This window comes from Amphiura filiformis, chromosome 12 (genome assembly GCF_039555335.1).
Source record: "Amphiura filiformis chromosome 12, Afil_fr2py, whole genome shotgun sequence".
Taxonomy (NCBI): Eukaryota; Metazoa; Echinodermata; class Ophiuroidea; order Amphilepidida; family Amphiuridae; genus Amphiura; species Amphiura filiformis.
The window spans coordinates 61,115,247-61,134,218 of record NC_092639.1 but is presented as its reverse complement, the minus strand read 5'-3'; the positions used below and the strand labels follow the sequence as shown (position 1 = coordinate 61,134,218).

At 38.5% G+C, this 18,972-nt stretch overlaps 1 protein-coding gene across 1 annotated transcript in view; it reads left to right on the top strand.

Moving 5' to 3' along the window:
- The window catches only part of LOC140166976 (uncharacterized), a 142,275-nt gene that overhangs the window by 37,608 nt on the left and 85,695 nt on the right, over positions 1 to 18,972 (top strand). Inside the window, 11 exon segments of the mRNA XM_072190459.1 lie at positions 3,760 to 3,940; positions 4,760 to 4,920; positions 5,609 to 5,695; positions 10,511 to 10,643; positions 11,756 to 11,904; positions 12,437 to 12,515; positions 13,502 to 13,580; positions 14,085 to 14,155; positions 15,813 to 15,826; positions 16,354 to 16,486; positions 17,958 to 18,026. Of these exon segments, the coding sequence (XP_072046560.1) occupies positions 3,760 to 3,940; positions 4,760 to 4,920; positions 5,609 to 5,695; positions 10,511 to 10,643; positions 11,756 to 11,904; positions 12,437 to 12,515; positions 13,502 to 13,580; positions 14,085 to 14,155; positions 15,813 to 15,826; positions 16,354 to 16,486; positions 17,958 to 18,026 (1,156 nt within the window).

Below are 18,972 nucleotides of genomic sequence, written 5' to 3'. Positions count from 1 at the left end.
ATGTTCAAACAATTTAGTATCCCACTCAGTTACTGTAATAGTAAGATTGAGAGTCGATTTGTACAAAATGCCTATTCCTCCACCCCTTGTCTTACTTCCTCTTGAAAAGTTCAGAAATGAGTATCCCATTGGTTTAAGTTCTTGAATTATAGCGTATTCTTCACTGAAAAGCCAGGTTTCTACCAGAAAGAGAATGTCAACATCCCTTCCAGGACATAGTCACAAATAGAGTCACTCTTGTTTCCTACGGAGGTTGCATTCCATACTCGAACATCAAGAAAGCTACCAGATGGTTGCACATCCCGTAAATTTGATTTGTCAACAGATCTAGGTTTGGAAGTTTTTTCTCGTCTAGCAGACAGCAAAACTGGAATTTGTTGCTCATGTTCTATATTTGGAGCATTATCCAAGGATTCATCATTGTTCAGGGGCACCATGTATGGTCTGGATACTGGGCGTGTATGTTTGCGCACCCCTCCCCGAACACCCCTATGAGTAGAAGCCTCATGAATTTTCTAACATCGAATGATCCGGGCGAATGATCTCCCAATAATCCCCCAAATGACTATCCTTGCAATTACTTATATTTTCCCAATCACGCCTATCTCGATCACTTCCAATTTCCTTGGCTTACATGCTGGTCTCGAAATGACCTTGAGGAAAGCTAAAAGTTCTAACATCTATAACTTCTCATGCTACCTCTTTTGACCAAGCTCCACAAACCTATGATATGTATCCCTTTATGTTAGACTCTGTTGAATCCCATTACACTGAGTTGCATACCAATCTGAACATGATCACTATTTGACTTCCAGTGACCTGATAACCAGATATGACCCTGAGAAATTTTGACTTGGTTGCTCCTCCAATTCCCCCAAAATCCTTGAAAATCCCACTCTTACCTTATAAACTTCCACTTTATTTATTTTATTTTATTTTTTTTTTTTTTTTTTGGGGGGGGGGTTCTTTTTTTTTTCTTTTCTTTTCTTTTCTATCCAACGATCCAACCTTGATTGCCAGGCCCGGACGGACCCATAAGACCTTGAAATTAACCATAAATATTGAAACAAAGAAAGTGGCAAAAACTACACCTCACCCTGACTGAACGTAAAAACATAACGAGGAGTGATGAAAACCCCAACCTAAAAAGTTACCCTTGAAAAACATCTTGTAAATTATAACCAGTCTACGCACCGTTTCCAATCTTTTTGAAATCCAGAGTTAGATGACCGATACCAATAACTTCCTAATTACGATCCCACTTTTGGATCGCAACCCACAATCCATGAGGTTTGCCCTGAATGACCCCAAATTGACCTTGAAAATTTTGTTTCCTCCTTAAGATGGTCGCCCAACCTAATTTGATGAACCTGGATGACTCGAAATTGACTTTGACATTTTTTGTCCCATTTCTGTGGTCACCTCCATCAAACTTCATGAACCAACGACACTATGGCATTTGACCCCAAATGACCTCACATTGACCTTGCCCTCGTTATCTTGTTTTGATGTTTGCTTATTTTGAATTGATTTGTAAAAATATAAAATTTCCCCTTGAAAAGATGTTAACATGATCACATGCGTCCCGTAGATCACATGAATGCATCTAATTACATACAAATTCGCAAATTTTTGGTAAACATCATCACCGTGGTGGTGGCACCCCTTTACATTTTGCCTTGCCCAGTTCTGTAAAACCCAGGCTCCAAGGCACCCCATTAACTGAAGCTGTTAACCCCGCTAAAATTACCAAACAATATAAAATCTTACTTAATATGGACCGAGTGACCTCATACACATACCATGTCCAATACTTGACTGCCTCACAAACTATCCCTACCTGACATTATGAATTAACATAACAATTTGCCCAATATTTTATTTTGTTATCTCATTTTTTTTCTTCAAAAAACAACAATGTCATGATCACATGATTGCAACTAATTAAATATTCACAAATTGTGATACACAAATATCACAGCGGCAGTGACACCATCCTTTCCCAATTTGCCAAGCCCATTTCTCCAAAGCCCCGCCCTAGCCAAATTGTTTAATTACCCGACCAATTCTCCCTTTCTAACCATCTGAATTATTCATGATACTAATTACATGTAATTAATGTATTTATTTTATTTTTATTTTTTTCATTTGTGATAAATTTATATCTCTTGTAAACGTTAAACATGGTAAAAGGAGATGTTATGATCACATGATTGCAACTAATTAATCATTCATGAAATCGAAATTTGATCAATCGTAGAATCTAGTTTATTCCCGCAAGTAGTGAAGTTTCAAAATTCTAGTTGATGTTTATTTTTTATTGTAATGTAAGCTTACTTAAAACTTGCTCACCCTGTATTGTTGTCCATGTCCTACTAAGTATCCACGACGTAATCAGATGTTCCGCGGTTTTTACTCGGCTGGCCATCCCAAATTGCAATACTCTTTTCCCAATCGCAGATTTCGCCATCAGACTGTGACAAATCCCACTCGTTGCTGTGATTTTTGCTGCTATGGATGCTCGACCAGGTTTTCATTTACACTTCCATATACTCCATTTCTGCCGAAAGATTCAGCATCCAGTATTAAATTTATAACCACCTTGACTGCTGCAGCTTTTTGACTGATGAGCGATGCCTTGCATTCCTGTAATGGTTCAAAATTCTGCACCCTTCAGAGTATATTATAGGCCTACCAATGATATGGCACAATACACCAGGGTCGTATTTCGCTGACATATATTTCCATCTTGAGTTGAGTATCTACCCTTCCTTTCACTTTTCCGTGTGCTATAGCTTTCTACACTCATTGTAACACCTGAAGCTTACATCCTGTCTTACCTCCATGGTATTACCAATGTGGTGTTTTGGTGTCTCTCATGACAGCCGCCATTAATGTCAACGGTGTTTCTAGACACTAGTTGCCGACATATTTTGTGATCATGCTTCCATCGCTTCTTCTTCGACGAACCATTCTCTTCTTTCCCGTAATAATACTTCAGGCGAATTCTCACTACAGTCAAACTTCAAATCAAGTAAAGTACTCGATATCAGCCGACAGTAAAACTCAGAAAATTTCTAAGTGACCAAAAATGTTTTCATTACCAAATTCCAGAAACATCTTACTCCTTTCAAGACAGATATCCTTATGGCCTTATCCTGGACAACTAGGCGGGGCAAGAATGTCATTGACCACTTCCCATTGGCCACTGCAAACAATAGATCCTAAAGATCACTGGCCCTTGGATAATGCCATTCCTAGGCAACCAATCAATAAATCAATCAATTGGATTTGTCCAGGCACTGGTTTTGGACTAGTCTATTCCACAGGAGGTAAATCTGTTTATTGTATATAGATACAATAAACTTTAATATCTAAAGCTGATTGTTTGTCTGTATTTGAGCTACATGTAGCTTGAAATTCTTCTGGATGAAAGACTTTCCCTTTCGGATTGCTTCACTTTGAATATCTAAATCTGATTGATTGTCTGTATTTGAGCTACATGTAGCTTGAAATTCTTCTGGATGAAAGACTTTCCCTTCGGATTGCTTCACTCTTTGAATATCTAAAGCTGATTGATTGTCCGTATTTGAGCTACACGTAGCTTGAAATTCTTCTGGATGAAAGACTACTGTTTAAATTTTTTTATCTTAAATGTGAAAATAATGCACCTTATATGGTAACACTTGCTTTCCATACAGTACCAAGTACAGATTCTAGACCTTCCAATAACCAACTTCATCTCCCATTTCTTTCCAGATTGAGAGTCTCTCAGCTATCCTGAATGGACCAGACCTGTACGTAGCTGCCAGCGCAGCAGAAGGCTTCAAACGTAGCAATTATATCGAGAACTCACCACTGAAGAATAAACCCAATAAACTCAGGAGAAAGTCACATGATGATAGTGACCAACCACCAAATAAAGTTCAACGAAAAACAAGTGAGTGATTTCAAGATTTAGGTTCATGTAGGGCAGGGACAGTATCTTAGCTAGCCACATGTCTTCTCCATCTCCTAGGGTGGTTCAGTCGGGGGTTCAGTACAAATGATCATGCAGAGACATGCCGGGTAGCATTTTCAGCCTTTAGGTATATTAATGATCCCTTTTTCTAGACCAATTTTGGTAATATGGATGTGTCCTTTTTTCAAAATGTTCTCTTTTTTTTGGAAAATAGCCCACTTTTGCAGTCGTATTCAAATCAGAAGTAGGTCAAATTCCTAAATGAAAGCCAAGAAGTAAGAAGTAATACAAGACTATAAATGTAGCAATTAGGTTGATAAATCTGCTTTTTTAAAAGAATAAATAGAATAATCCCCATTGGGTCATGTGAAGTTGGGTAAGGTAGGGACAGAAGGAAGAAAACAAAACAAAAGCACCCTAATTATGTTGAAAAATCTCCTCAGAAATTTGAAAGTAGCGCATACATATTACATTTGAAGAGCTTCATCAATCTAGGGGTTTGTTCCCTTATATGTGACATGATCAAGAGGAATGAGTCGGATGTCGCTAATATTGTTTTTGAGATATTGGCAAAAACAATATTGTTTTCAGCCATTGATAAATTACTCATAACTCGCCATTAACCAGATGTCCGATTTTGATGGGGTTTGCATCAAAATGTAGCATTCATAAACTGCCGGAAAATGATGTAAAATACTTCTAATTCAAAATTGTCGACACATGACTCATTCCCCTTGATCATGTCACATATATTTGTATAAATCTATTTATTGAAAAATATTCTTGCCCTTGATACAGGAGGTAAATGGCGAGTAATAGTATCCACCAATGACAACCCAGCAGCTGGTACTGATGCCATGGTGTTCCTCTCTGTCTATGGTCAGAAAGGCAAGACTGATGATTTGGTGCTGGGATGCGGGGATGGACACTTTGAAGCTGGAGAAGAAGATGAGTTCAATGTAAGTTCTTAACTTGCTGGGATTTGATAATGGTATCATAAAAGGAGAAGTGGATTTTTTCTGTGTTCTATAGCTTTCTATCATGGTTTTGGGCCAGGAAACTTCATCTTCATTGTGCTTGTTTGCTCTTTCTTTTTAAAAAGCGTGCAGTTCACTCTTTGAATTACATGTACCTTGTAAATGACATGATATTTATCTCTGGTCATGAAATATTTTACAGATCTTGGAATTTTGTTCATAGATTTAGTCACATATTACATATAATAATCATATATTTGAGAAATCAAGTGTGGTATAATACTGTCATGGAAACAGAACCAAAAAGGAAAAAAAAAGACATGGGTTTATGAGCACCATAATTAATTTAGGGTTTTGAAGCAAAGATAACGACCTGGAGAATATTGTGTTCCTAAGCAACCAGTATAGTCCAGCATTGTATGTTAATTAGAAAACAATTGCGTATTATGATTTTCTTTACAATTTTGTATCTATGTTGATAATATTAATTAAAATTCAATATTTTAACAAAGTTTAACAAAAATTTAAATTTCTAATCCTAATAAAGAATCGGTATTAAAATATATTCATTTTACACCAAGTTTATTAAATTTCATAGCAAAGCCCATTTCACTAGAAATGTTCATTACTGTCTATTGTCTATGGCATATTTTCTTTTCCTTTTATTTAGATTCAAGTAGGCAACATAGGAGAGATATACAAGATTCGTATTGGACATGATGACAACACTGAGTATGCGGGTTGGCTCTGTGATAAGGTATATATATATAAAGCTATCAATCACCAAAATGTTTCTACATCCTGGAAAAATGGCTTTTCAAAAGTGTGAAGAATATCATGATTATATTCTAGTAAAATATCTTTAAATATCAGGAATAATATGGAAAGGTTGGAGTAAAAGAAAAGTGAGAAGCTGACAAGCCAGGATGCAGAAATATGTTTAAATTATTTTGTTTGAAGATTAGCTTAATATAAAATGACATAAACTTTACAAAAATAATTAAAAAAGAATGAAAGTATTTTACCTACTGAAATGTCTAATTGGCCTATATTATTTACCATGGGCCTTACTGTCAAATTATTGGCTTCTAAGAGCTATTTTGATTGGTTACAAAGAGGGCTATGTTATATATTGAGCCAATCAGAGATCTGGTAAGAATAACCAGTAAGGCTGAAACGGATTAAGCTTAGAAATGCTAGAGAGATCTAACATCTTTATTTTGATTGGTTACTCTGATTATTACATCATATATTTAACCAATTAGAGGTACAGTAATAAGAAAGTCAATAGTGCCCACAGGATTAAGATGTTAATAGCCTAATTTTACTTGAAAGAAACATGGAGCTCTAGAAACATAATATTAAAAAGTCACCTTTTTTATGTATGACCTATATATGATGATCATTAATTAGAAAACCACTTATTTTTCACCTTAATTGAGCAATTGAAATATGTCCAGTATCGTCAGGCCACGCAAGATGCAATCAATACACATTAAGGTACAACAACCTGTTGAGTGAGTGTGTGTGACTTTCTGTAATAGAGACCTATTGAGAACAATACATTGAATTTGACTTGCACACAGCTTCCTGAGTGATAATATTGATTCAATATGAAATTCTACTAAAGCCATTGATATTAGAATTTAGAGAGAAAGAATGTTTAAAATTCTAGCTGATTAAAAGAATTGTCATGATTTTCCATTTCAATTTTTACTTAAAATATTTTTCTGTAGGGGAAATCTGCCCCCACCTTCCCTTCCCTGTGGTTACACCACTGCTGAGGATACATGCTCTATATCAACACTTGATTTTTCCCACACATTAAATCATGCAATTTTGGGTAACATACTCCCAGTCAAAAAAATCACCCATGCACACTGCATAGCTTGTTATCCAAGTACAAATTTGCATGTCATAATTTAAATTTGTCCCCAGAAGTTGATGACTGATGCGATGTAAATGAAATCAACAGGTTATAAAGCTAAGAACACTCTCTTTTTCAGTTGCAAACTTTAGGACAATTTGTTTGCTTTGTACAATCAGGAGAGAACTGGATTTCGTAACACTGTAATTTCCATTTTTATGAAAAATTGAACATGGGTTAATTTGAACTATTTGAACCAATGTCCATGAAATTGAGTGTTAGCTAAGTATGATGCTATTAAGGGCTGGGGTATGAGCGTTTGGACAGTATTTATTTTGGGACATTAGAGCACATCAGACATATCGAATTGCATTCTGAATCGAAGAATGTCATTCTGATATCAAATAATTTTGATTTTTGAAATTCGCAATTTAATACACATTTTATGGCAAATCATTAAAAATCGATATTTTCGATATTTAACAGTACTTGAAGTAAACTTTATAAATCTGATGATTTATACTTATAGTGTATGTAGGTGGGATGAAAAGCCGACGATCAATTGAAAATTTTGACCTTTGGTATTGAAGATATGGATTTTTTTCCCAAAACACCAAAAAAATTAGGTCTTTTGGGGAAAAAATCCATATCTTCAATATGAAAGGTCAAAATTTTAATTGACCGTCGACTTTTCCTCCCTGCATGCTACATACACTTTAAGAATATATCATTAGATTTATATAATTTACTTCGAGGACTGTTATATATCAAAAATTTGAAAAATATCAAATTTTTATAACTTGTCATAAAATTTGTATTATATTGTGATTTTTAAAAGATGAAAATTATTTGATATCAGAAAGACATGCTTCGTATTCAGAATGCAATTCGATAGGTCGAGGTGCTCTCATGTCCCACAAAAAATACTGTCGAAACGCAATAAACGCTCATTTTGGATCCCTTAAACAATGACACCTCAAACTGAATATATATGGTTACGTAACACATATTTTTTCTACTCATTCAGGCTGGTGTTTTTTTTCTGATTGAAATAGACCTGTATAGAATAGAGATTCAGGGTTCCCAATACTTTTATAGATGAATAATTTGCCTTTGGTAAAAAAAAGCAAGCAAACAAAAACAAAACAAAAAACAAACAACATAAAGTGCCCATTATTTTCATATTTTGCATTATACTCTTTCGTTGAGTTCTTTGACCATTATTTATTGTAAAATCAATTTTATTGATATCCAACTCAATTTGGTAGATCATTTACCTTTGTCCTTGATAAAGTGTTGCGTTCCATGTTAATTAAAGCTGTTGATCACTGTCCACTCAATTTGACTTCAACATGAACTTGAGAAAATATTGATTAATTAAAATGGTGAATGAAATTAACAATTTATAGCTGTACAGGTAATATGCGGTCCAATTTTGATACAAATATCGGGTAACTATTTGTTAAGACGCAAACATGCATTGAGATTCTTATTTCAGTATCTTTTGATGAGAAACTTATTGCTTTAATTGATACGTTTTTTAAACTAAATTCCATGATTTAATGATTTTTATGTCCTTTCTTGTTTAACGCACTGTGTAACCAAATTGATTGTCTTAGCAATAAATAATTCTATTTCAAAATGACAAGCAGATGAATGTTTTATGTGTAAAATATAGATAAGGCTAAAAATTAATGCTATATCTCAAAGCCCATGGCAGTTTCAGAAACAATCGTGGAATGCGGTTGTTGTTGTTGTTTTGCTTAATTTTGAATTTAAGATATCACTTTTGAGTTTTCAAATGTACACAACATAAGATTGTGGAAGATTTACACAATTGAAGTACAAATATCAATTGTTTTATACCTAAACAATGCAAGTATCGAGCCTTAATCTTCCACACAGGGAGTGTGAATTTTTGTATAGGAGATTCATAACCTCATTGATAAACGTGATGTATGCGATCCAATCACATTTTGTTATTTGTGAAAACACAAATGCAAATCAAGGTCATTAATATCTTACAATTGACATAAAATGCGTAATTGTTTGAAAGTAAATATTACTAAACTCAGCATGGGCCGTATTGTGCGTCGAACAAACTGTGCGCACGCTGGCAGCCGTATTTGGATTATGCGCTACCATATTTGCACAGAGCGTGATACACAATTTTGTTATTTGTCTTCCTGTTTTAGTCTCATCGATTTTTGGAAGGGAAGATGTAAAAATCATCTATTATTACCAACTTTTGAGCAATATTTTATGTTATTTTGTAAAGAGAAGAGATCAAAGTGGTGGTTATAAATGAGGTTAATAACTTTGCATCGGTAATATGACGGTCATTGTGAAAAATCTAAACATTTTGCTTCGGACCTTGGAATATCCCTCAGTTCCAAAGGCAAAATGTTTAGATTTTTCACAATGCCCTCCAAATAACCGATGCGCTGTTATTAACCTCTAATTAAGGCCATGTCTTCCATAGGGATGTATGGGATTTCATCTGGAATAGCTCTATACCATACTGTCATATTGACACTGTTGGCACTTAAAGGGGCATGGGCGGTTAATAGAACAAATATGGTAGTAGTTCATTAATTCCTAATGAAACCATAGCTATATTGAATGTATGACTTTAGTAGTTCCAAGTTATTACTGTCTCATCTGGATTTGGTTGAGTGTGTTTATCAGTTACCATAGCGATCCATGGCTGAGATGAATTCAAATATGCTACCATACATTTCCAATAATCAATATGATATTGATATGATCTAAAATATGGGTTTAATTGGAAAAATACTATTGAACAGGCTTTGAAGAAAATAAGAACATGCTTATAAATTATGATGGAAGAACTAGTTTGCAAAATGTACACACTGAAGGAGAAGTAATTTACAATTTAAAATTAATTCCTCACAAATTAATAGACTCAATTCAAATTTGACAAGTATGACTATTCCGAGTGGGATATAACATGATCTTGTTAAAACGACAAGACCAATTTATTCAAATATTTGAATCAAAATGAATCAGATAACATGGAAAACAAAAAACTGATCCCACCAGGGAATCGAGCCAGGGACCTCTGCCTTAACCACTCGGCCATGTGAGCCTCATGATTAGGCTGGCTAAAATTTGAACCATAAGTGGTCGCTTATCGGCAAACCTGGTGAAAAATTATGTTTATTTTATATATATTTCCCGTCAATTGTGCCACTGTTTTTCTATGATATATTTCCTCTACAGAGAGGATGGCAATTTATTTCTTGCATTTACAGCCCTAGCTGCTATTGGTTATTTGCAAGGGGGACATAACAGAATCTTCTCAAAATGAATTGGGTAATCTTGTCAAATAATGAGTTTGAGATCTTGTCAATTTGAATAGTACTTGTTAAAATAAAATGGAAACTATATGTATAAGATTGTCGGTTCAAAGTGATAATATACATAATCAAAATGAATCATCAAAATGAATAGTTACAAGATCAAAAATAACTGAGTAGAGATTCTATTTAAAAATTGAATAGTACAAAATTACAGTGTATACCATAATTGTCTGTAAAGAACTACCAATTGTGATGGCCAGCAATGACAGGACTGATGTCAGTTTTAAGCTTACTCATGTAGTACGGCATGGAGATACTTGTTTGCATTTTGTCACTTTTTCATCCAATGTGTCTGTTTTTCCCCTTTGTTTTTAACCACAAGGTGGAGATGGAAGACCCGGGTACAGGTGAACTGTTGGTCTTTCCTTGTAACCAGTGGATGTCAAGAGAGGAAGACGATGGTGAAATATGCCGGGAGTTACCGGTCATGAAAGATGGAAAGCCGGTACATCCAGGTAAGTCAGTTTTACTGAAATAGTAAGCATATACCAGGCTTTGTTACATTTTTACATAGCCTACAAGCAAGATGTCGCATGGAAGTGAACCATTTTGACACTGATAGTTTTTATACTGAATATGGATTTGTGTATGTGGGGGTGTATTTATTAAGACCTGTAAATGAGGACACAACAAAAAAATAGTAGAGTGTCCGAAGGCACCCTGCAACCGAGGATGTCCACGGTTCCTTCTATAGCACAAACAACCTAACAATGCATATACTACCATGTTTCATTTGCTGGTATTGGGTCGTGTCTCAGTTGGATTGTGAAAAGTCTGATGGGTCTACGGTTTGGAGCCTAGCTTCAGATGAGCAAGGTCCTCGGTTAGATAAGAAAAAGTTGTAGGCCCTCCTTTTCATGTCCTCACAAGTAGGTGTGTGTATGTGGGGTGGGATAAGGTGTGAAGGAGTTGGGGTGTGTATTTGCAAATACACACAAATACACTTCAATAACTGTTGCAACAGCTGCAGATGTCTGTGGTTCCTTTTCCCATAGGCAGTAGCTCTACTGTCTATGCTTTTCCCCACCAACATCAGTGGTGTACCGCGGCCGTTCCAACCCCGGGGGCCTGAAGAAAATTTAATTCTTCTGCCCCTTCCCCAACAGCCCGAAAAGGTTGACTCAATTTTTTTTTTCTCGGTGGTTTGAAAAAGTGAAGAGAAAAGAAAAAAAAAAAAGGATTTTAGGCGCTAGCGCCCTAACCGCCCCTTCTTCTTCCATCACCCATTCGTTTTGGCCGCCCCTGCTTTTACCCAGGGGGGATCGCGCCCCCAAAGCCCCCCAAAATATGCATGAACTTATAAATATGTCTTGTTTACTGGTATAGGGTGGGGTCTTGATTGGATTGAACACTTGCTGAGATTCAAGTGGAAAAGGTCCTCATTTAGATGAGAATCCTATTTTGTAAAATCCTAGTTCTTTGTGTGCTGGTCTTCACAAGTAAGTGTGTGGGAGTGTGAGGTGTGGGGTGTGTGTGTGAGGGGGGGGAGGTATCAGGTGTAGACCAACATTTGCATAATCAAGAAAAGTCGTTCAAATTTTGTTTATTGACAATCCTTTTGTTTCAGTTGTTGTATACCAAGTGTCTGTAGTTACAGGCAACTTTTGGGGTGCTGGTACATCAGCGTCGGTTTATCTCACTATCTTTGGTGAACGAGGTGACACAGGAGCTAGGATGCTCTACTCTGCAAAGCAGCACCAGTTTCAGAAGGGAAAGGTAAGACGTTCTATATTTTCGTAAATTGCAAGGAACTAACAAGAGTGCAACACTTAAACAAATTTGGCTGATTCCATTTTAGGTGTAAGTTAGGACATGTGTCAACATTACAAATATGCCAAAAAAGCTAACCAATTTCTTATAACATTGTACATTTTGGCTTTAAACAGAACGATTTCTTGTGAGATCCAGCCAAAAAGAAGCAACTTTTAAAATGTTAGCAAAACTTGACATGTAAAGTAAATTTTTTTAATACTTCTGTGGTGTGTGCTGTGAGCTGAACGTAAACACAGAAGTAATAATACAATCACGCTGATTGGCTGATCAACGGTCTTGACAACAAGATGGTTGACCCATTGATCATCGGCCAGTAGAAGGGGAGGAGATCTTCTACACAATCACCAATCACCAATGCTTAACCAGACCACGGAAGTATTTTACTTTATTTTAGATAACATTGATGTTTTTTACATCATTGTTCTACTATATTCTTTAGAAGAATTTTGATTTTGGTTTTTGATTTTGTTTGCAGACTGACAAATTCACAGTTGAAGCTGTTTCATTGGGTCAACTAGAAAAGATCACCATTGGACATGATATGTCTACTCCAGGTAGGTGAAACATTATAGTAATCGGGTGAAGTATAGGTATTTTACGGAAATTAGCATGCACAAAATGTCATTCTGGGTGACTATAATTTCCCGTACCATGCCGATGTTTTTAGACATTCGAACTGTTGCAAAATTTGGAACAACATTTCAAAATATGGATTGTTTTGATGACCCATTCATATAATAGATGGTTCCAAATCTTCGTATAGAGCATAATAAGCACATATAGACGAATTCGATGAGCCAGATTCCTACACCTCACTAGCGGCCATAGCTGGGGGCCATCCGTCCATTTTATGCGACGCCAGTATCATAGGCGTGTAGCGTTTACCGCTCCCATGATGTGGCGCAAGTGTTACACTCTCCGATGCGCTCGTGATAGTGGGCGTCTTAGATCACAATCCAAACAAACTAAGCTAGTTTGGCACGGATGGCCCCCAGCTATGGCCGACTTAATCCTGACCATCACTTGGCTCATCGGATTCGTCTATATGGGTATAATACACTCTAATTGGCTAAATAAAAATTGACTAAAGTTGTTTTCTTTAAACTTCCGTGGTCCGGGTACGCGCTGGTGAATTGCGATCGCGTAGAAGTGACAAAATCGCCTACTACGCGCCGCCGAAGACCAATGAGTCAGCCGGCTTGTTGTCAAGTGCATTGATCAGCCAATCAGCGTGATTGTTTATTGCTTTTGTGTTTATGTTCGTGTACGCGATACGCACAGGCACGACCACGGAAGTTTAAAGAAAACAACTTTAGATAAAAATATAGAGAAGGTGCTGACACTGGAGTTGTGCTTTAAATATCACCTGTTTTTACTTTTAGGTGCAACTTTAGAATCTGGTACACCACTCCTGTCATACATCCTCTGAGTGTTTTGAGAAAGGCACATACTCACAGAATAAAGCACAGCTTGTGGGTGTGGCACCTTATTGTAAAACCTAGCCTACCTTTATTATTACAGTATTTTGCTATGTTTTCAGGTCAGGGCTGGTTCCTTGATAAGGTAGTAATCACAGATGATTCAGATACAACTCAACAAGTCACATTCCCATGTAATAGGTAAGTACATGTACTCTCTAATTAATTTGGGTAGTGAAATTATTATACGCTCTACTTGGCTATATTCGTTAAATTCGCTATATTCGTTGACATGCAGCAAATTCTTGCATACTCAGTTCCCACCTCCACCCTGTAAGTTTTAAAAGTTATGTTTGTACAAATCATTCCAATGTATACTTGACAGGTTATGATTTCATCCAAAATGGGTAGTTTCTACAACCACCTTTTGGTTCTGTTAGGCTATAATGGAGCAAAGTAACATGATGTTCCACCCCCAAAGTGAATGACTTTAGTGCCTGTGTGCGGTCATTAGATCAATATGGTAGTACCCACATAACAATATATGGTTAAGTTGTCCAGCTGTAAATGTAATATTTAATTTCAAATTTTAGTTTTTTATGTACGTTGGATTTGAATTGACTTGATAGAATTTAGGCTAATTATTGTGTCAAATTGTCTGTAATTTTGTGATTACTAGCTTATACTGCAAACTTACTCTTTCAGGTGGCTTGATACTGGGGAAGATGATTGCCAGACTAACAGAGAATTGACACCAGACACCAAGACTCCAAACAGTAAGTGTCTTATGTATTGGCTCATTCCACTTGAAACCTGCCATCCCCCTGTAGAAGATTTAAGAAAAGTCTTTCACAAAGGGAGTATGTTTTTCATAAGGAATCGGCTAGGATTAATTATGTTGAAACCCATACTCCCCCTGTATCTATATCTTCCATATCTGGAAAGAGTATTCCAAATGGAAATTACCCAATTGCCTATTCTATTTGAAAACCATCTCCTTCTGCAGACAACTGTAGCTAAATATTTCACAGGGGGAGTGTGGATTTCAAATAGAATAGCTCATTATGTGAAAAGTGATAGGGGCAGCAAGATGAGGAGTTGTGGTCATGGTTGGAGTCAGGTTCATGACTAACAGAAAATTGACACCAAAACTCCAAACAGTAAGACTTTGATGTATTCAAAGCGATTATACCCAATGAGCACCAACTCAAAATTGCACTGAGTCTATGGTATATCTGCCATTTTGGTTTATCACTCATGGAATAAAAATTGTCCCTCTGGCCTTTTTGGATAAAAGCCCGCAATCAATTGATAATTTGCATCTTTAAGCACAAGCGGTACAAAGGTTCACAAACTCGACAGGGCCTGGGAGAGGATTGGGAAAGATTAGTAAAATTTGATTTTTATTCGGGTGCGGTGTCGGATATCACAATACCGGTGCAGCCGGTCAATGTGTGAACACTACAGTACTGGTGCAGCCAGTCACTGTGTGAAATTGGTCAAGCTTTCGTCAGATGTGGCTCAGACTTCATCAGGACTGATGAAGTCAGATGAAATCAGAGCCATATCTGACGAAAGCTTGACCAATTTCACAGTGACTGGCTGCACCAGTACTGTAGTTTTCACATTACTGACCGGCTGCACCGGTAATGTGATATCCGACGGCGCACCCGAATAAAAATCAAATGTTATGGAATCCTGCCGTGAAAGCCTATCCACTTACTTGAAAGATTAGTAGTTTATTGTCAGAGAAATTGTGAAATTAGATTTACTGGGAGGATGTTTTAAAAACCAAGAAGGTACCAAGGCTCCAAGGGTTGACCATAAGAGTAGGATATTAGTTGCAGTAACTGTCATGGTTAGGTTTACCTTTAGGGTCTGGTCTCAAATTGTGTGAATCGCATGGTTAGGTTAACCCTAACCCAACTAGGTCTCACTAAAGCTCACTATTAAAACCGCTCTGCGTGCATGCATTCCACGTGACAAGTCATATATACCCAGGGAATCGTTGGCTGGGCCAACGTCACCTGTGTGGCTACATGCTGGGGATCTTCTGCGTGGCATGCGAGGGGTCCCAGGCTCGAATCCCGGGGGTGCCAAGTGACCTTTCTCCTCATCTTCCCTCCTTTTTCGTTTCTTCTTTCCCTTCCGATAGCAAAAAAACCACGGGTAGGGTTAGGGTTAAAGTCTAGAGAATTATGTAGGAATAAAAGACTTGTTTCCACACCTATTAAATTCATATTTTTCTTTGTTCTCTTTTTTCCACCATTGATGGAAAGTCATTTAGATTACTTACATTAATGTGGTATTTTTGTGTATGAGATTATTTACTAAAATTTAAGTTTGGGATAAAATGATGAAAGTATGTGTAATGCAAGTTGATTAATATTATTATTTAGAAATAAATGTCTTTTTTTTTTTTCTTTTCAACAGATGACAAGAAGATGGTAAGTATTTGCTACATTTTTTCATGGATGTAATTTGTTGTACAAGTGCCAGAGTGTCTTGTGTGCAACAATGGCTGCCATTTACATTACTGTAATGAACAAATATTTAATTAATCAATGAAATACAAAAGGACCTATTAATTACTAAAGTAACAATTTTGGACATTAGCTAAAAAGTTACCTTTCAGGAGTTTGTGTTGAGTAGCAGCGAAGTTTGCAACATCATCATAAAGTCTTCATTCAGTGTAGTGTTTACACTCCTCCGATCACATGACCACCTGGTGGTGTTACAGGCTACGTCATTGCTCAACACAGATTCTGCAAAGGTAGCTTTTTAGCTTTTCTATCTAACCATAACCCTCAATTCATCCATCAATTCTATTTGAGTGCTTCACTGTTAAGGAATCATGTATTTGTTGATGATATCCTTACAACCAAGAAAAAACTATTTTCTGTTTGTAGAATCCTTCACTTAAAAAATACGAATCAAAACAAATTTAAAATGTTTATTTTTGTTTTGTTTGTAGTGGGAGCAAGAGAAGTGGAAATATGATCCTGGCAATGAAGTGATCCTCTTCAGTCAAGCCATGGGAGGGGCTGTTTGCATCAGAGAAGACAATACTGTAGACAGCACTGGGGACTGCAAAGATGACAGACAAGGTTAGTGAGGGGACCTGGGGGAAGGGGTGGGGGCTTAAAAACTGGGGGATAGGAATGAGGTCTGGCCATGGGAGGGGCTGTATGCATCAGAGAAGACAATACTGTAGACAGCACTGGGGACTGCAAAGATGACAGACAAGGTTAGTGAGGGGACCTGGGGGAAGGGGTGGGGGCTTAAAAACTGGGGGATAGGAATGAGGTCTGGCCATGGGAGGGGCTGTATGCATCAGAGAAGACAATACTGTAGACAGCACTGGGGACTGCAAAGATGACAGACAAGGTTAGTGTGGGGACCTGGGGGAAGGGGTGGGGGCTTAAAACTGGGGGATAGGAATGAGGTCTGGCCATGGGAGGGGCTGTATGCATCAGAGAAGACAATACTGTAGACAGCACTGGGGACTGCAAAGATGACAGACAAGGTTAGTGAGGGGACCTGGGGGAAGGGGTGGGGGCTTAAAAACTGGGGGATAGGAATGAGGTCTGGCCATGGGAGGGGCTGTATGCATCAGAGAAGACAATACTGTAGACAGCACTGGGGACTGCAAAGATGACAGACAAGGTTAGTGCGGGGACCTGGGGGAAGGGGTGGGGGCTTAAAAACTGGGGGATAGGAATGAGGTCTGGCCATGGGAGGGGCTGTATGCATCAGAGAAGACAATACTGTAGACAGCACTGGGGACTGCAAAGATGACAGACAAGGTTAGTGAGGGGACCTGGGGGAAGGGGTGGGGGCTTAAAGACTGGGGGATAGGAATGAGGTCTGGCCATGGGAGGGGCTGTATGCATCAGAGAAGACAATACTGTAGACAGCACTGGGGACTGCAAAGATGACAGACAAGGTTAGTGAGGGGACCTGGGGGAAGGGGTGGGGGCTTAAAAACTGGGGGATAGGAATGAGGTCTGGCCATGGGAGGGGCTGTTTGCATCAGAGAAGACAATACTGTAGACAGCACTGGGGACTGCAAAGATGACAGACAAGGTTAGTGAGGGGACCTGGGGGGGAAGGGGTGGGGGCTTAAAAACTGGGGGATAGGAATGAGGTCTGGCCATGGGAGGGGCTGTATGCATCAGAGAAGACAATACTGTAGACAGCACTGGGGACTGCAAAGATGACAGACAAGGTTAGTGAGGGGACCTGGGGGAAGGGGTGGGGGCTTAAAAAACTGGGGGATAGGAATGAGGTCTGGCCATGGGAGGGGCTGTATGCATCAGAGAAGACAATACTGTAGACAGCACTGGGGACTGCAAAGATGATAGACAAGGTTAGTGAGGGGACCTGGGTGAAGGGGTGGGGCTTAATAACTGGGGGATAGGAATGAGGTCTGGCCATGGGAGAGGCTGTATGCATCAGAGAAGACAATACTGTAGACAGCACTGGGGACTGCAAAGATGATAGACAAGGTTAGTGAGGGGACCTGGGGGAAGGGGTGGGGCTTAAATACTGGGGGATAGGAATGAGGTCTGGCCATAGGAGGGGTTGTATGCATCAGAGAAGACAATACTGTAGACAGCACTGGGGACTGCAAAGATGATAGACAAGGTTAGTGAGGGGACCCGGGGAAAAGGTGGGGGCTTAAAAGCGGGGGGATAAGAATGAGATCAAGCCATGGGAGGGGTTGTATGCATCAGAGAAGACAATACTGTAGACAGCACTGGGGACTGCAAAGATGATATACAAGGTTAGTGAGGGGACCCGGGGAAGGGGTGTGGGCTTAAAAACTGGGGGATAGGAATGAGATCAAGCCATGGGAGGGGCTGTATGCATCAGAGAAGACCTGGGAGGGGGTAGCACTAGGGTAGGGGGGAATGAGGTCACTGTAGATTGTGTAAAAGATACACAAGCAGGGGTGTACTTGGACCAAATTTCTAGGGGAATTTGCTAAGTCATTTCACTGACCACCTCACTAGCTCAGCTTGACTCCATCCAAAATAGAGCTAAGCATGTCATTGGTCTGCCAACGAATGAGTATGAAGATCATCATATTCAGCCATTGAGCCACCGCAGGGCAGTTGGAGCAGCCACCCTCTTCTATCGTATGTTCTACAAGGAGGCTCCTGAGGTGTTATGCCAGGTGATGCCAGACATCCATGACCCCAGGTTGTGACAGTCTGTGAGATCCCATGACCTAGCAGTGGAAGTCCCAAGATCAAACCTTGTCAACCATGAAAGATCATTTCTACCATCTACAGCCAAATTATGGAATTCTCTTCCTGCTCAAATTCCAGCCATTAGATCAAGGGCCAGCTTCAGCAGGGAGGTTAATCACTTTCTGGGTGCTTCCTCGTCAGCAGCTTCTAAATGATTTTTTTGTCTCTGCTGTTAATGCCCAGTTATGTCATATCGGTAAAAAAAATGGGATAATGCAGTTTAAATCCGTACCCCTCCTATGGAAGACATGACCGTAATATTTCACATAGGGAGTGTGAATTTCAAATGAAGTTACCTGAATGAGTACAAGTAACTCAATTTGCAATCTACACTCCCT